General features: G+C 49.8%; 1 protein-coding gene across 4 annotated transcripts in view; it reads right to left on the reverse strand.

Moving 5' to 3' along the window:
• The window catches only part of BICD2 (BICD cargo adaptor 2), a 56,097-nt gene extending 37,703 nt beyond the window's left edge, over window positions 1-18,394 (reverse strand). For 2 of the 4 annotated variants that reach the window (XM_086315593.1, XM_086315592.1), the window contains exon 1: window positions 18,019-18,394. In XM_086315593.1, coding sequence (XP_086171719.1) covers window positions 18,019-18,258 — 240 coding nt within the window. In that variant the 5' untranslated portion in view covers window positions 18,259-18,394. Of the gene's footprint in view, window positions 1-7,296; window positions 7,354-8,481; window positions 8,691-18,018 lie in introns of those variants that run through there. The other 2 variants (XM_086315595.1, XM_086315594.1) reach the window with 2 other exon arrangements.
• Between the last annotated feature and the right edge of the window lie 621 nt (window positions 18,395-19,015).

The following is a 19,015-nucleotide window of genomic DNA, read 5'->3' on the forward strand; positions in this document are numbered from 1 at the left end:
CACTTCAATAAAATACATGTATTAAGAAAAATATATATATCAGTATGCACCCAAACACATGGAATATGATCTCTTAAATACTGTCTGTATCAGAGAGGGTATACAAAACAACAGAAAACCAAGTAAACAAAAAGTAAAAACATTTCATATCAGAACTTGGGGATCACCGCCAAAGCATTACTGTGTTGGGGGAGGGATTATACTATAAATACATACTAATGATAAAAATAGCAACTGAACAAAGAGATGAGGCAAAAGTCTCACAAAGAGGAAGTAACATAACAAAAACCCCAAACAAAAGAAAAAAAGCCACTAAGGTAGTTTATTTTCTCAATCTGATGATGATTATATTCATATGCAAAAGCACAAGCCCCTAAACCAAGGAGCTGCAAGCCAGTCCCTTACCATCACCACCATCACCACAACTTCCCCCGCCCCCACCGGCTGACCCACCCGCCAGGACTTTGCACTGTGGCAGGGCTGGAAATCAGAACTTCTCTGTCCACTCACAGCACAAGACAGGATGTGGGGAGGGAAGGGTGGCTCAACAGACACCCTGTAACTCACAAATTCTTCCTTCAAGAGCCGGGGGTGGGGGAGTGTCCCAGGTCACCTGGGCTGACTATGCATGCAGAAACCTGGGTGAGATCTCAGCACACAAAAGTCAAGAGTTCACCTGGAGAAGCACTCACTTGCCCCAGGAACACAAAACCAAAGGCATTAACTTAACTCAACTTAAAAATATTGATTTGGCATCTACCTGCACAGTAAGTAAACAATACAGTATGTCAGAAAGTGAACTATCAACATTTCTGCTGCAAACTAATGTTAAGAAAGGATGCAAGAATGTCATTTGCACTAAGATGCTTTCAACCTGTTCCTCAACATGAATCTTAGAAAAATGGTTGTGTAACTTTCTTTCTTAATTTCATAGAAAGAGCACCTACAGCTACAGTAAATCTACCTAAACAGATTTAAAATGAGAGCCAACTTAACAAAGAACAGAATGCATTATTAAAAAATAGACAAGCACTGGAGTCGCTCTACTTAAAAGGACAAGGCAAGATAACCTTAACTTCTTACCACACTTCAGAGACTGGAAGAAAGAGAAGAACGGATTAATTCCATGTTACCTGTATAAAATTATCACCTACAGACAATATGGAATTAATCCTTTCTTCTCTTTCTTCCAGTCTCTGAAGTGTGGTAAGAAGTTAAGGTTATCTTGCCTTAACTTGATATATCCATATTGTCTGTAGGTGATGATTTTATGGTCCGTCTAGTCAAGGCTATGGTTTTTCCTGTGGTCATGTATGGATGTGAGAGTTGGACTGTGAAGAAGGCTGAGCGCCGAAGAATTGATGCTTTTGAACTGTGGTGTTGGAGAAGACTTTTGAGAGTCCTTTGGACTGCAAGGAGATCCAACCAGTCCATTCTGAAGGAGATCAGCCCTGGGATTTCTTTGGAAGGAATGATGCTAAAGCTGAAACTCCAGTACTTTGGCCACCTCATGCAAAGATTGACTCATTGGAAAAGACTCTGATGCTGGGAGGGACTGGGGGCAGGAGGAGAAGGGGACGACAGAGGATGAGATGGCTGGATGGCATCACTGATTCGATGGACGTGAGTCTGAGTGAACTCCGGGAGTTGGTGATGGACAGGGAGGCCTGGCGTGCTGCGATTCATGGGGTCGCAAAGAGTCGGATATGACTGAGCGACTGGACTGAACTGAACTGATGATTTTATCCAGGGGACTTACCTGGCGGTCCAGTGGTTAGGACATAGCCTTTCAATGCAGGAGATGCAGGTTTGATCCTTGGTCAGGGAGCTAAGATCCTAACATGGCTTGTAGCCAAAAAACACAAAACAGAGCGATACTGCAACCACTTAAAGACGTTAACCTTGAATACTAATTTAACCAGAAACCCAAGATTTATTCAAAGACAGTGATAAATAAGCTACTGAAAAGGGCTGAACCCAAGTAGGAGGGTAAGGTGCCTGAGCTGTCACTTGTAGCTCACATGTTAGGGACTGCACAGCTATCAAGCTGAAGGAAACTGCCCCAAATCCTCTGGGATTACGTGAGAGCATAGTGTAGTTTATCCAGATGATTTAGCAAGCAAAGAGATTCTTCCCTTTGCTTCCACTGAAAAAACCTTAAGGTATAATTTACATGCCATAACATTTGCCTATTTTACGTACAATTCCATTCAGTAGTTTTCAATAGAGTCACAAGATTGAGCAACCATTATCATCATCTAATTTCACATTTTCATAACCCACACTTTCATTCCCCATTAGTATTCATTCCCCAGCTTCCTTTCTCCAGACCCTAAATAGTGTACTTTCTATCTCTGCGGCTTTGTCTATTCAGGATATTTCATATAAAGGGAACCATACAATTTTATTTTCTGTGACTTGCTTCTCTCACTGATCATAATGCTTCCAAGGTTCATCCATGTTATAGCGTGTACCAGCACTTCACTTCTTTTTATTCCCAAATACTATCCCATTGTATGCATGGACCACATGTGTTTATCCATTCATCAGCTGATGGACATTTGGGTTGTTCCCCCTTTTGGGTTGTCATGAATACTACTACTATGAACATGTATGTACAAGTTGTGTGGACATATATTTTCAATTCCCTGGGTATGTATGTAGGAGTGAACCAGTGGTATATATATGATAACTTTATGTTTGACACCAAGAAACTGCCAAATCATTTGCCAAAGCAGCATATCATTTTCCATTCAAGTGTGGGTTTTGATTTCTCCACATCCTTGTCAATACTTGTTATTGCTGGTCTTTCGATTTTAGCCATCATAGTAGGTATAAGGTATCCTACTATTTAAAATAATTTAGTATTAGCAACAATAGCTACCACTCTTAAAATTCTCCTTAAATCGATTATTTCACTTATTGCCTAGCTCAAAGTTCTCAGGAGAATTCTGGTTCCCAGTTGATGAAGGAAGAAACTGAGTCCAAGAGGCCAAAGCCATGTCAAGGCCTCATCTATCCTGGTAGAGGCACAGCTGTAACTCTGGGCCATCCCCACCCTCTCACGCCAGCTCTTCTATTACACCAGCGGTGGACCTACTGCTGAAGGGCAGGAGGATCCACATCCAAACCACATCACGAACTCTGACACATAAGGAGGAAAGAAGCAGACACCCCACAGAAAAACTGGTAAAGATCCTGAATAGGCTCCTCGCAAAAAGAGGGTCAACACAGGAGAGGTCCACTGGGAAATGAAAGCCAGCACCAGGCTGGCAACTAGGACATGGACCAGAAAGGCTGGAATTTAACATGGACACCAGTGCCCACCCTGGGTCTACCTACATGCATGTGCGGAGGCTCAGAATCCACCTGCCCAAACCTGGGGAAGCAAGCATGGTGTGTCCACATGCAACCCTATCAGCAATGAGTGCTATCAATCCACAAATCCGTGTCTCTAGACACAAAATTCAGAGTGAACACACAAAACTCAAAGTCTGTGGGACTGCCTATGCTAAGTTGAAAACGGGCATGATCAATTCATGGGGCAGAGTCTGAACAATTACCTCTGGACAAGCATCAGAGAACAGTCCCTGGGATGCTGACAACATGCTCCTTGCTCCATCTATGGAGCTGCATGGGGACATTGAGCTGTATAAAGATGATCGTGTAGTTTCTGTACTTTAATAAAACTAATTTTAATTTTAAAATAGTACTGTATGACCATTATCAAAACTGTGATAAACGGAATTTACTGGGTTGGCCAAAAGGTCAGTTCCTTAACACTTTATGGAAAAACCCAAATGCATCTTTTGGCCAACCCAACAGAATCAAACCATTGAAAATGAAGCAGTATCTGAAATGTTATCTAAATGTACAATGCTAGAGGTGAGATGCTCAGTACCTTAAGCTACCACCACTCTTGGTGATGAGAAATTACCAGAAGCAGGGTGCAAATGTGCCCAGGGATGGTGTGTACATGCACTTAAAAGTCTGTGTTTTACTGCACCTGATTACAGTTATAAGATTAACAACTGGTGCTCAGTTGCTCAGTGTGTCTGACTCTTTGTGACCCTGGACTGTAGCTTGCCAGGCTCCTCTGCCATGGATCTTCCAGGCAAGAATATTGCAGTGGGTTTCCATTTCCTCCTCCAAGGGATCTTCCTGACCCAGGGACTGGACCCACGGTACCTGCATTGGCAGGCAGATTCCTTATCAACTGTGCCACCTGGGAAGCCCCATACAATACCCAAACCAAATGTACCCCAGATCTGAATATAACCCAGGGAGATCAATTACTCTTTCCGAATGAAACAGAAGTTATCAGACACACAATGAGAGAGCAACTTTCCACAACTGCACTTCAGCAAAAACCTGATATCAGAATGTAAGGTCCAGCCAGAAAATGGAACCAAAAAAATGGACTGCAGGCTCACTGTGGGCCATATGCTTCCTTTCACCCCATACAGGCACACAGCCTTGTTGGTAACTGGAGAAAAACAAGTTACAACAGCTACAAAGTACAGATTGGACCAGGGATGGGGTAAGGAGAGAGGGGCATAAAAAGGGCTAGAGATGGCAATCAATGAGGATACATCCAGGACAGAGATCCTGGAGAAAGATGCTGAGGCTCACAGAGCACTCAGAAACAGAGTGGCTCCAAAGCCCATTTTCTCGGGCCCTGCTTTCCAGCTTTGATGGGGGCCCAGGGAAGAGACAAAACAGTTGGGGAGAGGTCCAGGAGGGTTAACAATAACGTGAGGCCTGTGCACTTCACAGTCTGCACCAACAAGAGCCCATTCGCTTCTCTCACAGGAGGGACCTTCTTTCCCAGGTGAGAAACTGAACTCTGGGAAAAAGCAACTCCACATGACTTCCCAGGTGAAACTGCCACAGAAGGCAGGAAAGCAGTGTAACAGGTTGGAAGGCAGAACCAGCATGGGACCCACAACTCTGTTGTTCCGTTGCCCACACCTAAGAATCACACCAGGAACCAGAACTGTCCCTTCCCAGGTGCAGACCCACCTGCCTGCCAGTCAGTCATTCCTGTGGTCTCAGGCCTAGAATCTGAAATGTTTTAGCTTACTGGGGCAGTGCTTATTAATTCCCAGATCTGGCTGAGACTGGTTATGCTGGTTCCTGCTCCTACTTCACATGACTTACGGAGATTATCTCCCTCCTGGCAGAGCCCGGCCACCCTCAAGCATTAGGGTGAAGTGCAGAAGGGGCAGAGGTTGCAGAGGAGCTGGCCTTTTAGCCAGAGGACCAGGGTGGCTATCTGTGCGTATCTGTCCCGGACAAAGGGAGATGAGTTCTGTTCATGGGTATCACTGAGGAACCTGAGAATGCAGGTCCACACAGAGCCTGGAACAGGTGACTCTGGCATCCTCCAAGGGGAGGTGCTGGTGACTCAGGCACTACCGCTCAGAGAGAAAAGCAAGCACCAACACTCACAGCTCCGATGCCTCCTCTGGCTCACAGGAGCCAGACAAAAAGGCCACCTGGGTGTAGCCCATCAACATGTAAGTCTAAAACAGAACCTGCAGCAGCAGGCCAGCAGGGCTGTACTGGATGACGTGAGCTGGAAGGTATGTGAGGATGACCCTCAGGCAAGGCAGCCACAGGAGTGCAAACAACTGTGTCTTGTAATAAGTAAATTATGCCTCAATTTTAAAATGAGAACTAATTGTAGATAGAATCATCTGGACAGCAGCCAAATTTGTTGCTCCAGAAGCATCTGTCAGAGGTGGACCTGAACAATACCTTCTGCCACTAGAAAAGAAGCTCAGCATCACCTCACGGTGAATCAGCCAAATTCCAACAGGTGGGTAAGACCTAACTGGCCAGGAGGAGCAACTTCCAGGAAAAGAAACCAGGGGTGGAGGGGACACATGGCCAAGCTCCCACACAAGGACAGAACCCTCTGGAAGGCTGGACGGAGCCTGTGACATCTCTGCTCGGTCCTCATCAAGCCATATTTCAGATTGGGGTGTCACCAGCGGTCAAGGGAGCCTGGATTGAGGCAGGGCATGAACTCAGGGCAATCAGTCCCGGGGATAGTAGGAAACAGGCAGGAAAATAAAAGTGCTGGGGCTACCCTTGGACTTGCCACTTTCCCTACAGAAAGCCACCCTAGGGCTGGTGCTCTATCATTTCAGTTCACAGATGCAGAGAGCTGGGCTGGGGGAAGGCAGGGTTCAAACCCCCTGGATACATTAGTGCAGGCCAGGGTGGTGGGGGTGAGGTGGCTTCTCACACAGGGAAAGTGGGTGTGGCAAGTGGGAATGCAAGCAGTGGTGCACACAGGGCACCCCATGCCTGGCAACTGAGTCTCTGCCTCCTCAGTGGGGTACAGGCCTAGAGTCAGTGGGCAAGCCCAAGCCTGGCAAATGACTGGTGCTCAGTAAATATATGTGGACTGACTGGAGAACAGGGAGGATGTGGGGGCACTGCAGAGGGGTGACAAGCCCACATCAGCAACGGGTGGACAGGGACAGCAGGTCCAGTGAATGGACAGGTAGTAGGGGTGCTGGGTGAGGCTTGGTGCTGCGGGAGCTGGGAAACAGGCCTTGCAGGCATCTCTCCATCTCCCCTCCCCAGCTAGCAGGATATACATCCCCAGTGACTTGGCAGCAGGAATCGCTCTGAGGCTCACCCCTCTCCCTGGGTCTGCCTGTGGCTTATGCATACTTTCCAGGACCAGCCCAGGGCAGCTGGTGGCCCACCACCTGGCCATGGGAAGCAAAGAGGCAGGCTTTCCCGCCAGCACATGAACACAGCCAAGGGCATTCCTGGGCCCTGACTGTGTACCAAGGTAGAGAGATGCAATTAAATTCTATAACCACAAAAGTACAGAATGATAGTCCACCCATGTGACCAGGGAAAGTTCAGATCCCTAACATAAGCTGCAGTGACACGATGGGTTTCTTAAATTCATCTTCCCACTGGGATCCTTCCAGAAGTATGAAAACTTCTGATGCCATGTCCTACCCTGAAGCTGTTTTGATCCTTCAGGGTGTGGCCAATGCTTTGGAATTTCTGAACATTCCCAGGTGACCCTGGCATGCAGGAAATTCAATACACCACACCAGCTCCACATGAGCCTCCACTGGAACCAAGTCAGCTGAGAAACCAGAAACAGACCCATTCCCTAAACAGGCCTTCACAGATCTGCAAACCTGCACAAAAGGACCCCATGTGCACTCCGAGAGACCTCAGCTCACCTCCTCAGCCAGCTTTTCCTATCTGCTCTTACCTTCCACTCCAAGAAGGACCTATCCCAGACCCACTCCCACTTACCTGGCTCACAGGTTTCCTGAACAGACAGGTGGTGGCAGGCATGGCCCCAGGCCCCTAAGCATTTTGGGAGGCAGCCTGGGAAGGCCTGGCTACCACCCAAAAGAGACAGAGATGGGTGTGAATCTCATGTGATCTTCACAAAGCCATGCAAAGTATAAACTTAACACTCCCATCTCACAGGTGAGCAAACCATGGTTATGCTAAGTCAGATGATTCCCCCGAGTGGCACCATAGGGCTTCTCACTCCAAAAACGACTTTACTTCTTTGCAGCAAAGTAGTTCCCAGATCTGGGGTGTCCTGGAAAAGGCAAGATATGCTGGAGAAGGGGTGGCGTGAGGGTGGGGCTGGGTTCCAAACTGGCCCAACAGCCTCATCTGGCAGGAGGCAGGGAGGCACCTGGGAAGGCTGCACAAATCCCCCTGCAGGAGAGGCGGGGCCTCCTGGAGATGGGGCCCACCTGAGAACTGCAGCGGAACAGATGCTGCCAGCACACCTGTATACACCCTGTCCGGCAGACAATTAGCATCCAGCAGACCAGCATGCCAAGGCCCACCCTTGTCCTAGATCCCCTCCAAAGGTCTAGGAGGGGCACACGTATGACAGCTGTTCTCCACTGGCCTGCCCTTCCCACTGTGTGACTTCCGGTCTCAGTTTCTCAACAGAGCATCTGCACACTGGCTGTAGGGATCAGAAGAACTGGACTCAAGGATTGGTGCCCACATAGGGAACACCCCCACTCCCCACGTCCGTCCCACCAGCCCACATCCATCCCATCACCAACCACAAACCCCAGCTGCCCTGGGCAGTGTCCAAACACTAAGCTGCTTTTAGAAAACTGAGAATCCACTCCTGGGCAGGAGGGATTTAGCCAGAATTGGGTGTCATTTAGAGAAGATTACACCCTAATTGCCCCAATGTCAGCAGACAGGCTTCTGGCCAGCTGAGCCCTGTAGCTGGTGGCAATCCCTATAGACCCTGGTTCATCTGCCAATCCTGGGTCCTGGGACAAGATCTTGTCTTCCACGGCAGCTGGCTGCCAGATACAAACCTCTATTGAATGGCCTGAAGTTGGGGGGAGCTGTCCAGCTGCCATCTGTCCCAAGCCTCAGAAGACACTCAGCAGGCAGCACAGCCAGGACTATTCTGGGCTGGAAACACCAGAAGAGTTAACTGGGGTTTCTTACCTCATCTCTAATCTCAACACGTCTTCATGTTATTAGCGCCATTTAGGAAGGGACATCCAACAAGGCTCATAGTCAGCAAGTAGCCAGAGACCCTGTAACTCAAGTCGTGTTCCTGCCAAGAACCCAGAGGTCTGCAGCTCTGGGGACGAGAGTGGAGCCTATGGAACCGTGGGCATGGCTGTAACGATGATTCGATGTTCACATCTGCCCTGGAAGTAGACGGGCCTGTTAGTCGCTGCAGCAAGGTAAGACGAAAGGTCTTGGCCAAGTGTCCCCCATGTCCAGCATTCCATCACAATCACCCTTGCAGGGTAAACCTCGGATACTCTGAGGGCCAATGCCACTAAGGACTGGCACAGCCTGAGGAACCGAGGGTGCTGACTGCTCATGAAAGGAGGTGAGAACCTGAGGTTCAGAGTGGGCAGCTGAGACCCTATACTGAAGCCGGGTGTCTTTTCCCCGAGCCTTGCCCCTCCACCCTCCACATATCAAGGTCACCCAAAGAGTGAGGCTGCAGAGATCCTTCCTGTGCTGTCACACACACACACACACACACACACACACACACACGTGAACACATGCACATACATGCACACACAGTTCACTTCATCATAGTTCAGGCACGAAAGCCCACTGCCTAACACAAGTGACTCATCCGGACACCATCCAGCAGATTACCTGGGGCCATTTCTCAGCCCAATCACAACAGCACCAATACTGTTTCAGGTTGCAGCAGCCACTGTGCAAACCACAACCAAAGAAAGTGCCATGTCAAGCCCTGACCCTCTGCCTGGTGCCTTTGGCCCAGGCACGCTCCCTTCTCCAAAGCCTCACAGCCTTCTGTCGGTCCTGAAAACAGAATCCAGACTTCAACCAACACGGGCACAAAGGGGCATCCCACAGTGGAGGTGAGACTGATGCTGAGAGCACAGGAGGGAAAAGAGGTGTGCTTGGCAGTGAGAGTCTGCGGGAGATGTAGATTTGGCAGCCTGGCGTGTGGAGCACCACCCACACCAACCGTAAATCTATCATGGGTCCCGAAAACCTGTCCTAAAGATGGTGAAGAGGGGGAGCAGGCATGGGGAAAGGCTGGCATCTTGAGGGTGGAGTTTGGCCCTAGCACCACAGGAAGGGCCAGAGCTAGAGGCCTGGCAGGCTGGAAAGGGGCTTACACAGGTGACCTGAGATAAAAGAGAAGGCATCTGAAGCCCAGAAAGGAACATGTCTGTTACACTTTTGGAGGAACCTGGCAGCCAGCTTCTGCCTGTGGGGCAAGCAGCTATTAAATGCCCAAGTGGGACTCAATCCCAGGTCTGAGCAGTGGCTGAGTCCACACCTCTCCCTTAACTCCTGAGTCAAACGCATAAGGCTAGCAGGTTAAGCAACTCTCCAGGTGGATTCTCAGGGGTAAAGACAACCCTAACTGAGCTGCTCAAACAGAAGTTCCCATGGACCATCTTAAAAAGACACAGAGAAGTCTCACTTCTCATCTTCTATCAAAAATCTAACCAACTGTACTAGTGATTTTTGTTTTTAACAGTTTGCACTCTATTACTTTTCCTCAAGATTAAAAAAAAAAAAAAAAAGACTATCGATTGATTATGACCAGGACCAACCCTGTCAACGCAGGGCTGAAGACCCAGGCCAGCAGACACCATTCAGTTGTGCTGAGTCACACAACAAAAAACACAGGCCTTAAGGGGAAGATTCGCCACTAACACATGAAAAGGACACAAACCTAATAAAATCAGCAGCATACAATCAAGAGAGTAGAGTACTGGAAAAAGGATAATTGCACAGATCAACAGAACAGAACAGAACTTCCAGGAGTAGACCCACACACGTAATAGGCTGATCTTTGACAAAGGAGCAAAAGCAACTTCATAAAGAAAGTACAGTCTCATCAACAAATGGTGTTGGAGCTTGTACATCCATGTGCAAAAACAAAAAGAATCCTGGACACAGACTATATACTTCTCACAAAAACCAACCTGAAATGAACCAGAGATCTAAGATCTAAATATAAAAGGCAAAATTTATCAACCTCTAGACAGAAACATAGGAAAAGATCTACATGACCTTAGGCTTGGTGATGACAATCTTAATATGAAAGCAAAATGGCACTAAAATTAAAAACTGCTCTGTGAAAGACACTGTTAAGGGAATGAAAAGCCAAATCACTAGGTTACAAATTTGAAAAGTAGGACTTGTATCCAAAATAAAGAATTCTTAAAATCTATAATAAGAAAACAAATATTTCCATTTTAAAATGACCAAAAGATCGGAACAGACAACTCAACAAAGAAGATATACAAACAGCAAGCAAACACATGAAAACACGTTCCACATCATATGTCAGCAGAGAAATGCAGATGAGAACTATGAGATGCCCCCACACACCTACTCTAGTGGATAAAAGCCAAAACACTGGCAACACCGAATGCAGGTACAGAGACGGAGCAGGAGCTCTCATTCACTGCTGGCGGGAATACAGACTCGTGCAGCACTTGCAAGGTGATTTCTTACAAAATTAAACGTACTCTTAGCCTATGATCCAAAAAGTTGCATACTCTTTGGTGTTTACCTAAAAGAGTTGATAATTTATGTCCACACAAAACGTGCACATGGATGCTTTATAACAGCTTTGTCACAGCAAACACCCCCAACTGGAAGTAACCAAGATGCCCAGTTTGAATGGATAAACAAACTATGGTACATCTAAACAATTCTGTGATTTTTTTAAATAAAAAGAGCTATCAGGCCATGAAAACACATGGATCAATCTTAAACGCATGTCGCTAAGTGAAAGAAGCCAACATGAAAAGGTTACATACTGTATGATTTCAATTATATGACATTCTAGAAAAGGGAAAAAAACTACAGAAAAAGTAAAGGATCAATGGTTGCCATGGGTTCTTTTTGGGGGGTGGAGCAGTGTTGAATAGGTAAAGTACAGGGATTTTATAATGCAGTACAACAAGTCTGTAAAGCAACTATGAACTGAACAGGGAAATCCAAACGCTGACCAGATAAAAGACAACATTAAGGAATCACTGTTAATCCTATGAGGTGTAAAAATTAATCTGTGACTATGTTTTATTTTTTTTTAAAGTTATCTTCTCAGCACAACACATCAATGTACTTACGGAAGAAGTGAGACACAAAATGCAGGCTGCCAAAGCTGGAGGCACCAAAGTGGGTAGGAAAACACGCAGGCCAATGTCTCTGCTCTGGTTGTGCATAGAACATCCCCTCAAGATGGAAACCCTTTAGGAGGGGAACTGCTTTCAAAAAGCAGACCCATAAAACTCAAACCACAACCATTATTGCACATGACACCGTAGACTGGACGTGCACAGCAGCTTCCAAACCCATGGAAATCTTCATTATCTTCATCCAGTTGAATGAAACCTACTTTACTGCAACTCAGAGAGGAACCCCAAACCCCGTCTCTCCTTAAAAACAACTGTTATAGATGCTCAAAGCACTTTCTGGTTTTTAGAATACCATATGCATCTCACACACACATAAAGGAAGAAAAAGCTGGCAAGCAGAAATACGCAGTAGTCCTCCATACACATTCCGTACTTTCTACAGAGACATGCTCATTTCCACTTTTTGATCTTGATGAAAGTGAAAGAGGATGTATCATGTGAAACTGATGCTTTCGAGTGAAAAAGCTGGCTTAAAACTCAACATTCAAAAAACTAAGACCATGGCATCTAGTCCCATCACTTCATGGCAAATAGATGGGGAAACAATGGAAACAGTGACAGACTTTATTTTCTTGGGCTCCAAAAATCACTGCAGACAGTGACTGCAGCCATGAAATTAGAAGACCCTTGCTCCTTAGAAGAAAAACTATGCCAAACCTAGACAGCATATTAAAAAGCAGAGACATCACTTTGCCAACAAAGGTCCATCTAGTCAAAGCTATGGTTTTTCCAGTAGTCATGTACGGATGTGAGAGTTGGACCATAAAGACGGCTGAGCACTGAAGAACTGATGCTTTCAAATTATGGTACTGGAGAAGACTCTTGAGAGTCCCATGGACAACAAGGAGATCAAACCAGTCAATCTTAAAGGAAATCAACCCTGAATATTCATTGGAAGGGGGAATGCTGAAGTTGAAGCTCCCGTATTTTGGCCACCTAATGGGCAGAGCCAACTCATTGGAAAAGACCTTGATGCTGGGAAAAATTGAAGGCAGGAGGAGAAGGGGGCAACCAAAGATGAGATGGTTGGATGGCATCACCAACTTAATAGACATGAGTTTGAGCAAACTCCAGGAGACAGCAAAGGATAGGGAAGCCTGGCGTGCTACAGTCCAAGGTGTTACAAAGAGTCAGTCACAACTGAGGGACTGGACAACAGCAAAAGTAAATGAATAACTTTTTGAGTGAACTCCGGGAGTTGGTGATGGACAGGGAGGCCTGGCGTGTTGTGATTCAAGGGGTCGCAAAGAGTTGGACATGACTGAGCGACTGAACTGAACTGAACTGAATCTCTAGAGAAGAAAGCAGTCTTCTCCTCCTTAATGCCATCGACTACCCGACACTGGACTGTCCGTTCAGCCACATGTCCCTGACACCCACCCTGCTCCTACAGCCCCATCTGTCAGCCCACCTCCCTGGGTGGTTTGATGCCCAGGACAGCAGCTAGAAGGTCACACTGGGCACTCCTGGCTCTGGAGAATAGCTCAAGGGGCCACACTCCAAACAGTAGACAATATGGGGCCTGAGGCCCAGGAGGGTCTCATCTAGCCTCTGCCCACTAGCCACTTTCACTTCACTAAGAAACCAAATCTTTCTTTACCTTCAATGTGTGTACCGGCCCTTTATCCAGTGCACACATGTGGAGCAGCAGGTCTGACTGAGGAGTGGCTGCCCCAGGCTGACAAGGGTACACTGAGCTCCCACTTCACAGGAAGGGGTTGGGCTCCCTGAGCGGGAAGGCCCAGCGAGAGTCTGTGTCTGCCTTGCCACAGCTCTCTCTGAGGCAGCTGCTCAAACACACGGAGCCTCAGCCACTACCTGCCTAAGTGCCCCAGGCACACTGGCCTGAGGGCAGAGCCATTCCTCTGGGGCCACATAGCTCCTGAGGGCCCAGGCAGGGTCCCGTTGGCCCCGTGGAGCCAGAATGTGGAAACCACAGCCCTTGACAGCACAGGTAGCACCTCCTCGCCTGCCCGGGCACAGCCACTCTCAGGCCTGGCCTCCCTCCTGCACCAGTCATGGAAAAGCAGCTCCTTCTAAGTGTGTCCACCCACCTGTCCAGAGCCACGCCCCCAAAACACTGAAGTACACAGCAGCTCACCCACCATGGCCTAAAGGAAAACAGACTGCCAGGTGACATGGGGGTCTCAGGAGTTTTCAAAAGTAGAAGAGCCCTCAAGATTGCTTCACGATGCCACACCAGCTACAAGCTCTACAGGCAGGAAAGTGGGGAGTGCCCAGCAATGTGGACACAATAGGCCACGTGGTCACTGCCTTTGGATGCTGGAAGCTGCCTCTCCCAACTATCAGATCCCTGGGAGCAGGGCCACCTCAGCACCTCCAGGACTTCCTGGAACTTAACTTCTTTCCCAAGTCAGGCTTCTTCAGGCTAACAGCAGACTACCACACAGCTGGCCCTGAGAGGCCCATAGGACTCCCAGAGCCTCCCAATCCCCAATGGCTCTCTGCTCCAAGTTCAAGGGTGGTAACAGATAAGTGGGATCCTCACAGAGTCTGGCCCAAATCAGGACTTTTCCTGTCCCAAGACAAACACTTGAGGAGGTTGAGCCTTGCACAGAGGATTCCCATTACCTTCCCTCCTCCGCAGGTGTCCGCTCTCTTGGGGACAGGTTGCCTGGGCTCACAGTCTTGAGTCAAAGCCAACTTCTTCGTGCCTTGGTTTCCACAGCAGTACAACAGACCTAACAGGGTAGTGACCCCAAAAGTCAGAATGAGGACTGCAGGAGTTGGTGGGGCACAGGGAGGCTAGAGCCACTCATCAATAGGGGTGAAGCCTGGGCAACAGCCCTCACATCACCCTCCTCTGGAGCCAGCTCATGGCTGGAACTTCTACAAACCTGGACAGGAACCTGGTGCCCAAGGACCACTTCCAACTTGGTCTGAGCTACTGCACCTTCCTCAGACACTCACACCCATCCCTACCTTGGTTTCCCCATCCTCTGAGAGAGAAAATTATGATAAAGAGAGATGGGAAGGAGGAAGCAAAGAGGACAGAGCAGCTGCTCTCACCAGCTCTGCCACAGTTCTTCATGCAGCTGCTGAGCCTATAGGATGAGAGGGATACCCATGTGGGTCACCTGGGAGCTGGGCTCAGACAAGTCCAGAGGAGGCTTTGAAAAGCATCCAGGCCTTGAAGGGCAGGCAGGACTTCCAAGATCCAAGACTGGGAAGAGGCAGGGATAGTGAGGACCATGAAGGCAATTAGGAAGCAGGGGAGCAGTGTAGGCTGAGCCAGGCCAGCGGCTCAGGCTGCCCTCTAGGAGACGCAGTGGGGCTGCTCCAGATCCCGCAAGGAGTAGAGATAAGACAATGAGAGGGACAGTAGGAAGGGTATCCAGGGTCGGGTGAGGTAGAGGGAAGGAAGAAGCTTAAGATACCAGCCAGCACACACTTACTGTGTGTGCTTACTGAGTAAGCACTTACTGTGTGCCAGGCACCAGTCCCAGCCTGTGACAGGTTGCAGCTCACCAAATTCCACCCCTGGGTTCCCTGGGATGTAAGTATACTGCACAGCCAAGATCCTGAGGTAGCACAGAAGCCAGCAAGGACGTCCAGACCTTGTCTTCCTGCTCTCTCTGGAAGCTGAAAGAGGATGGGGCTGCGACTGCACTAGGACTCCCACCACTGGCCCTTACATTCCAAACCAAACCCTCACATTCCAAAGAGCTACCCACTCCCGGTGCCTAACTGAGCCCTGCAGGCAGCAACCGTCAGCCCAGCACCCCTGCCCTCCTCAAACCGCAGCTGAGGACACACAGCAAGACGTTCCATGGCCACTAAGGACAGGAAACACCACATGGCTGACCAAAATTTATCCGATTCTCTTCCCCACCATGGTGGGGAAGGGACACAGCAGAACTTGGGACAGACGGGGCCCTCAGTAGGCCAGGCTCAATCACTAGCAAAATGGGCCATTAGTACCCCTCCTCCCTAACACCATGGTGTCAGCAGGACACAGACACACACACACTTACCAAGCGAGAAAGGCTGCAGGGCCGGCACCACTGCCCTACACAGGACACTCTTCAGGTCTGGTCGCAAACCCAGTCACCTGGGATAGGCCAGTCGGCTTTCCTCCCTCAAGACAATACTATCTACAAACGCTGAACAGGAACACAGGTACCTCTGTGGCATGACTTGTTAGTGACCGAACCCACTTTAGTTAAAGAAATAAAGCTTTAAAAAGAATGAAGATGGCTCGTCTCTCTACAGGAGAAAAAAATTTTTAAAAGATCCAATAGATACTGTCTCCTTAAATCTTAATTTTTTTTTTCAAATTATTTTTATTTATTTAGCTGCACTGGGTCTTTCTGAAGCAGCATTTGGGATCTAGTTCCCTGATCAGGGATCGAACCTATGCCCCCTGCATTGAGAGAGAGGAGTCTTAGCCACTGTACCACCAAGGAAGTCCCTAAATCTTTATTTTTTAAAATAAGAGTTAATACTTTGAAGTATAACAATACAAAGATTTAGAGAGGCTGACTGACTTTGCGTAAATGGATGTGAGCTTTCTGGCAATATCTACTGAGGCTCTGATGCCCCTTCCTCTAGCTTCTGCTCAGACTTCCATCTGAATAGACTCTGAGGGGAGGGGCGGGGGAAGGCCAGGCTCCCCTCTGAAGTGTAGAGAAGGTGAACCTAAGATGCTCCCACTTCATTTTCTCAAGGCCCCTAAGCCTCCCTCCATCATTGCCTGCCCCATATAGTAAGATAAGGCTTTTGCCAGAGGGATCACATATCACCCCTCTAGTAGATTTAGTGCCAGATAAGGCTGGCTTGGAGGAGGTACCAATACCTGCTGACATATACAAGACCTCAAGTTGAAGGAGCTACAGAACTATCCTCCTTGGGCACCCTTATCTGTCTTCTACAGACACTAACAGGGCACTTGTTCCACCAAGCACAGATTTAAGTACCTTCATGCATTAACTCCCTTTACTATCAGAAGGGAACCTGACTGGTCTCCCAAGTGAGGCATGGAGGCTCAAAACACTCCAGGGACCTGCCTGAGGCCACCTGGAGCAGGCTGCTGGGAGGTGGGCAGCTGGAGAAGCAGCAAATGTGGTGGATCCTGAGACCAAGGGCCAAGAGCCCACCTGGACAAGGGAAGAATCAAGTAGGGAAGGAGAAAACTATCTCAGACACTGACAGGCTAAATATCTGACACCTTCTCTAGCCTTTTTCAATGTATCTCAGATGAACCCTTTCTAGGTGAGATGGTGTGGTGGGAGAAGGTGCATGCTCATAGCCCCATCACCAGTAAGGGGCAAGACCTAGGTCCAAACCTGAGTGTCCACCCAGAAAGCAACTTCTCCCTCCCCACCCCTACAACAAGGCTGGGAAGTCAAGAAGGATTGAGATAGGAATTGGTGTTTAAAATCATCTAAGAGAACTACTTCAGGGAAGGACTGCCTAGCTTTACCACTGCAAGATTTCTTGGTAGCCCAGTGGTCCAACCTGTTCATCCCAGAGTAAAAATATCACAGGAGAGATAAGGCTTCACCTGTGACAAAAATCCACAGACGTGTCCCTCAACTTTGGGAAAGGGCCTGGATGGGCATCTAGGGCAGGAAGTGGACAGAACACTGTATCCCAGAGAAGTAACCAGCGGGGTGGTCAGAGAGCAGAGCATGGGGAAGGCCTGTGGGATACCCCGGCCAGCTGTGATCGCCACATGCAAGGCAAGTCCCCAACTTGACCCTTTCCTGGTGTCCCGGCGCTCACAAAAGACGCTGAAACCGCTGAAGGCAGCTGCGCCCAGAGACAGGAGATGATATACACAGAAATGATGGATACACACGCCTGGTGTTTCCCAGCCGGCCACCTGCATCCATCCCACGTCCAAATCCCCGCTACTCAAAAAGTCAAACACCGCAAAGGACACCACCCCCACCGTGCCCGAGACCTGCCATCAAGAGCAGAAAGGCTAACCACCAGGCTCCACCGCAGCCCTTGACGCGGAGGCCAGGGCTTCTAGAACCCAAATCGCCCACAGCACCTAAGGCCCGTCATCCACTGCAGGGCCGCCTCCGGGACGGCCAACCACACTGACCCCGGGTGCTCCGGTGCTGGTCTGGTCGGCGCGGAGTCAGCAGTCGGCTGGTGGTCGACCTAACTCGGGCTAAGGGGTCAGTTCGGCCTGGGTCGGCGGCTGCCTCGGGGGTCGCCTTCTTGGCTCGGGTCAAGGGCCGATTCTGGGGTCGGCGCGGAGGTCAGTTCGGAGGGATGAGGGATCCGGGTCCGGAGTCGGAAACGGCCGGGGGACACGGAGGGCGTGGCGCCAGCCGCCCTTGTTCCTTACCTCCTTGAGCTGCTCCATCTCGCCGCGGATGGCCTCGTAGTCCACCTCAAGCTCTTCGAACTGCAGTTTGAGTTGGTGCTTCTCCTCGAGGACTGCCAGCCCGTACTCGGCCGCCTGGATCTTCTCACGCGTGGTCTCGGCCAGCTCGTGCGACAGCCGCTTCACCTCCGCGCGCAGCCACTCTGGCTGCGCCTCCATCACGAGCCGCGCGTACTCTTCTTCCTCGGACGGCGCGGACATGGTGGCCACGGCCCGAGTCGCACCACTCGCTCCGTCGGAGGCTCAGACCAGACTCCTGTCCGCGCCGCCCCGCCCGACGGCAACCCGGCCGCAGCCGCCGCCACCGCCGCCGCCGCCGTCGCCGCCGCGCAGCCGCAGTGAGCTCGCGGTCGCGCGGGGCACTGTGGGGGCCATAGTCCCGCCTGCGGCAACTACAAGGCCGGTCGTGCCCCGCGCCCGTCTTCCCCCGCCTGTGATTGGCCCGGGCTCCGTTCCGGGCGGCCCCTTCCAATTCCGTAGCCTCCGCCGCCGCCGCGCGGAGCATTGTGGGGGTCGTGGTCCAGTCGCCGCGCTGACTACAAGGCCCGTAGTTCCCCACGCCCTCCCGCCCCCGCCAGTGATTGGCCGGCGCGTCCGCCGTCGCGGAGCCGGAAACTGGCGTTTTCCGCTGCCAGTCCCGGGGCGTGGGAGGTGGGGGTCGGTGGTTAGGTGGGTCGCTGGAGAGGGTGCGCACTGCGCTGCTCAGGGGAATGGGTGGAGCGGGCCCCCGATATGAACCACCAGAGGTGGAGCGCCCGGAGAGTCGGGGGAACCGCGGGCCAGGTGGCGGTGAGGATTGTAACCTGCTGGTTCGGGCCTTATCCAGTGGGAAAAATGGTCAAACCACTAGCAGAAGAGGCGCCTTCCATCCAGCTAAATACGAAATGCCGCGTGCGTGTTTCCTAAGAATTAGGCATCTCCATTCGCTCTACAGTGATCCAATTCAGGACCGTCGACA

Source organism: Bos grunniens, chromosome 8 (genome assembly GCF_055505025.1).
Source record: "Bos grunniens cultivar Pamir isolate PY7600 chromosome 8, Bosgru_T2T1.0, whole genome shotgun sequence".
Taxonomy (NCBI): Eukaryota; Metazoa; Chordata; class Mammalia; order Artiodactyla; family Bovidae; genus Bos; species Bos grunniens.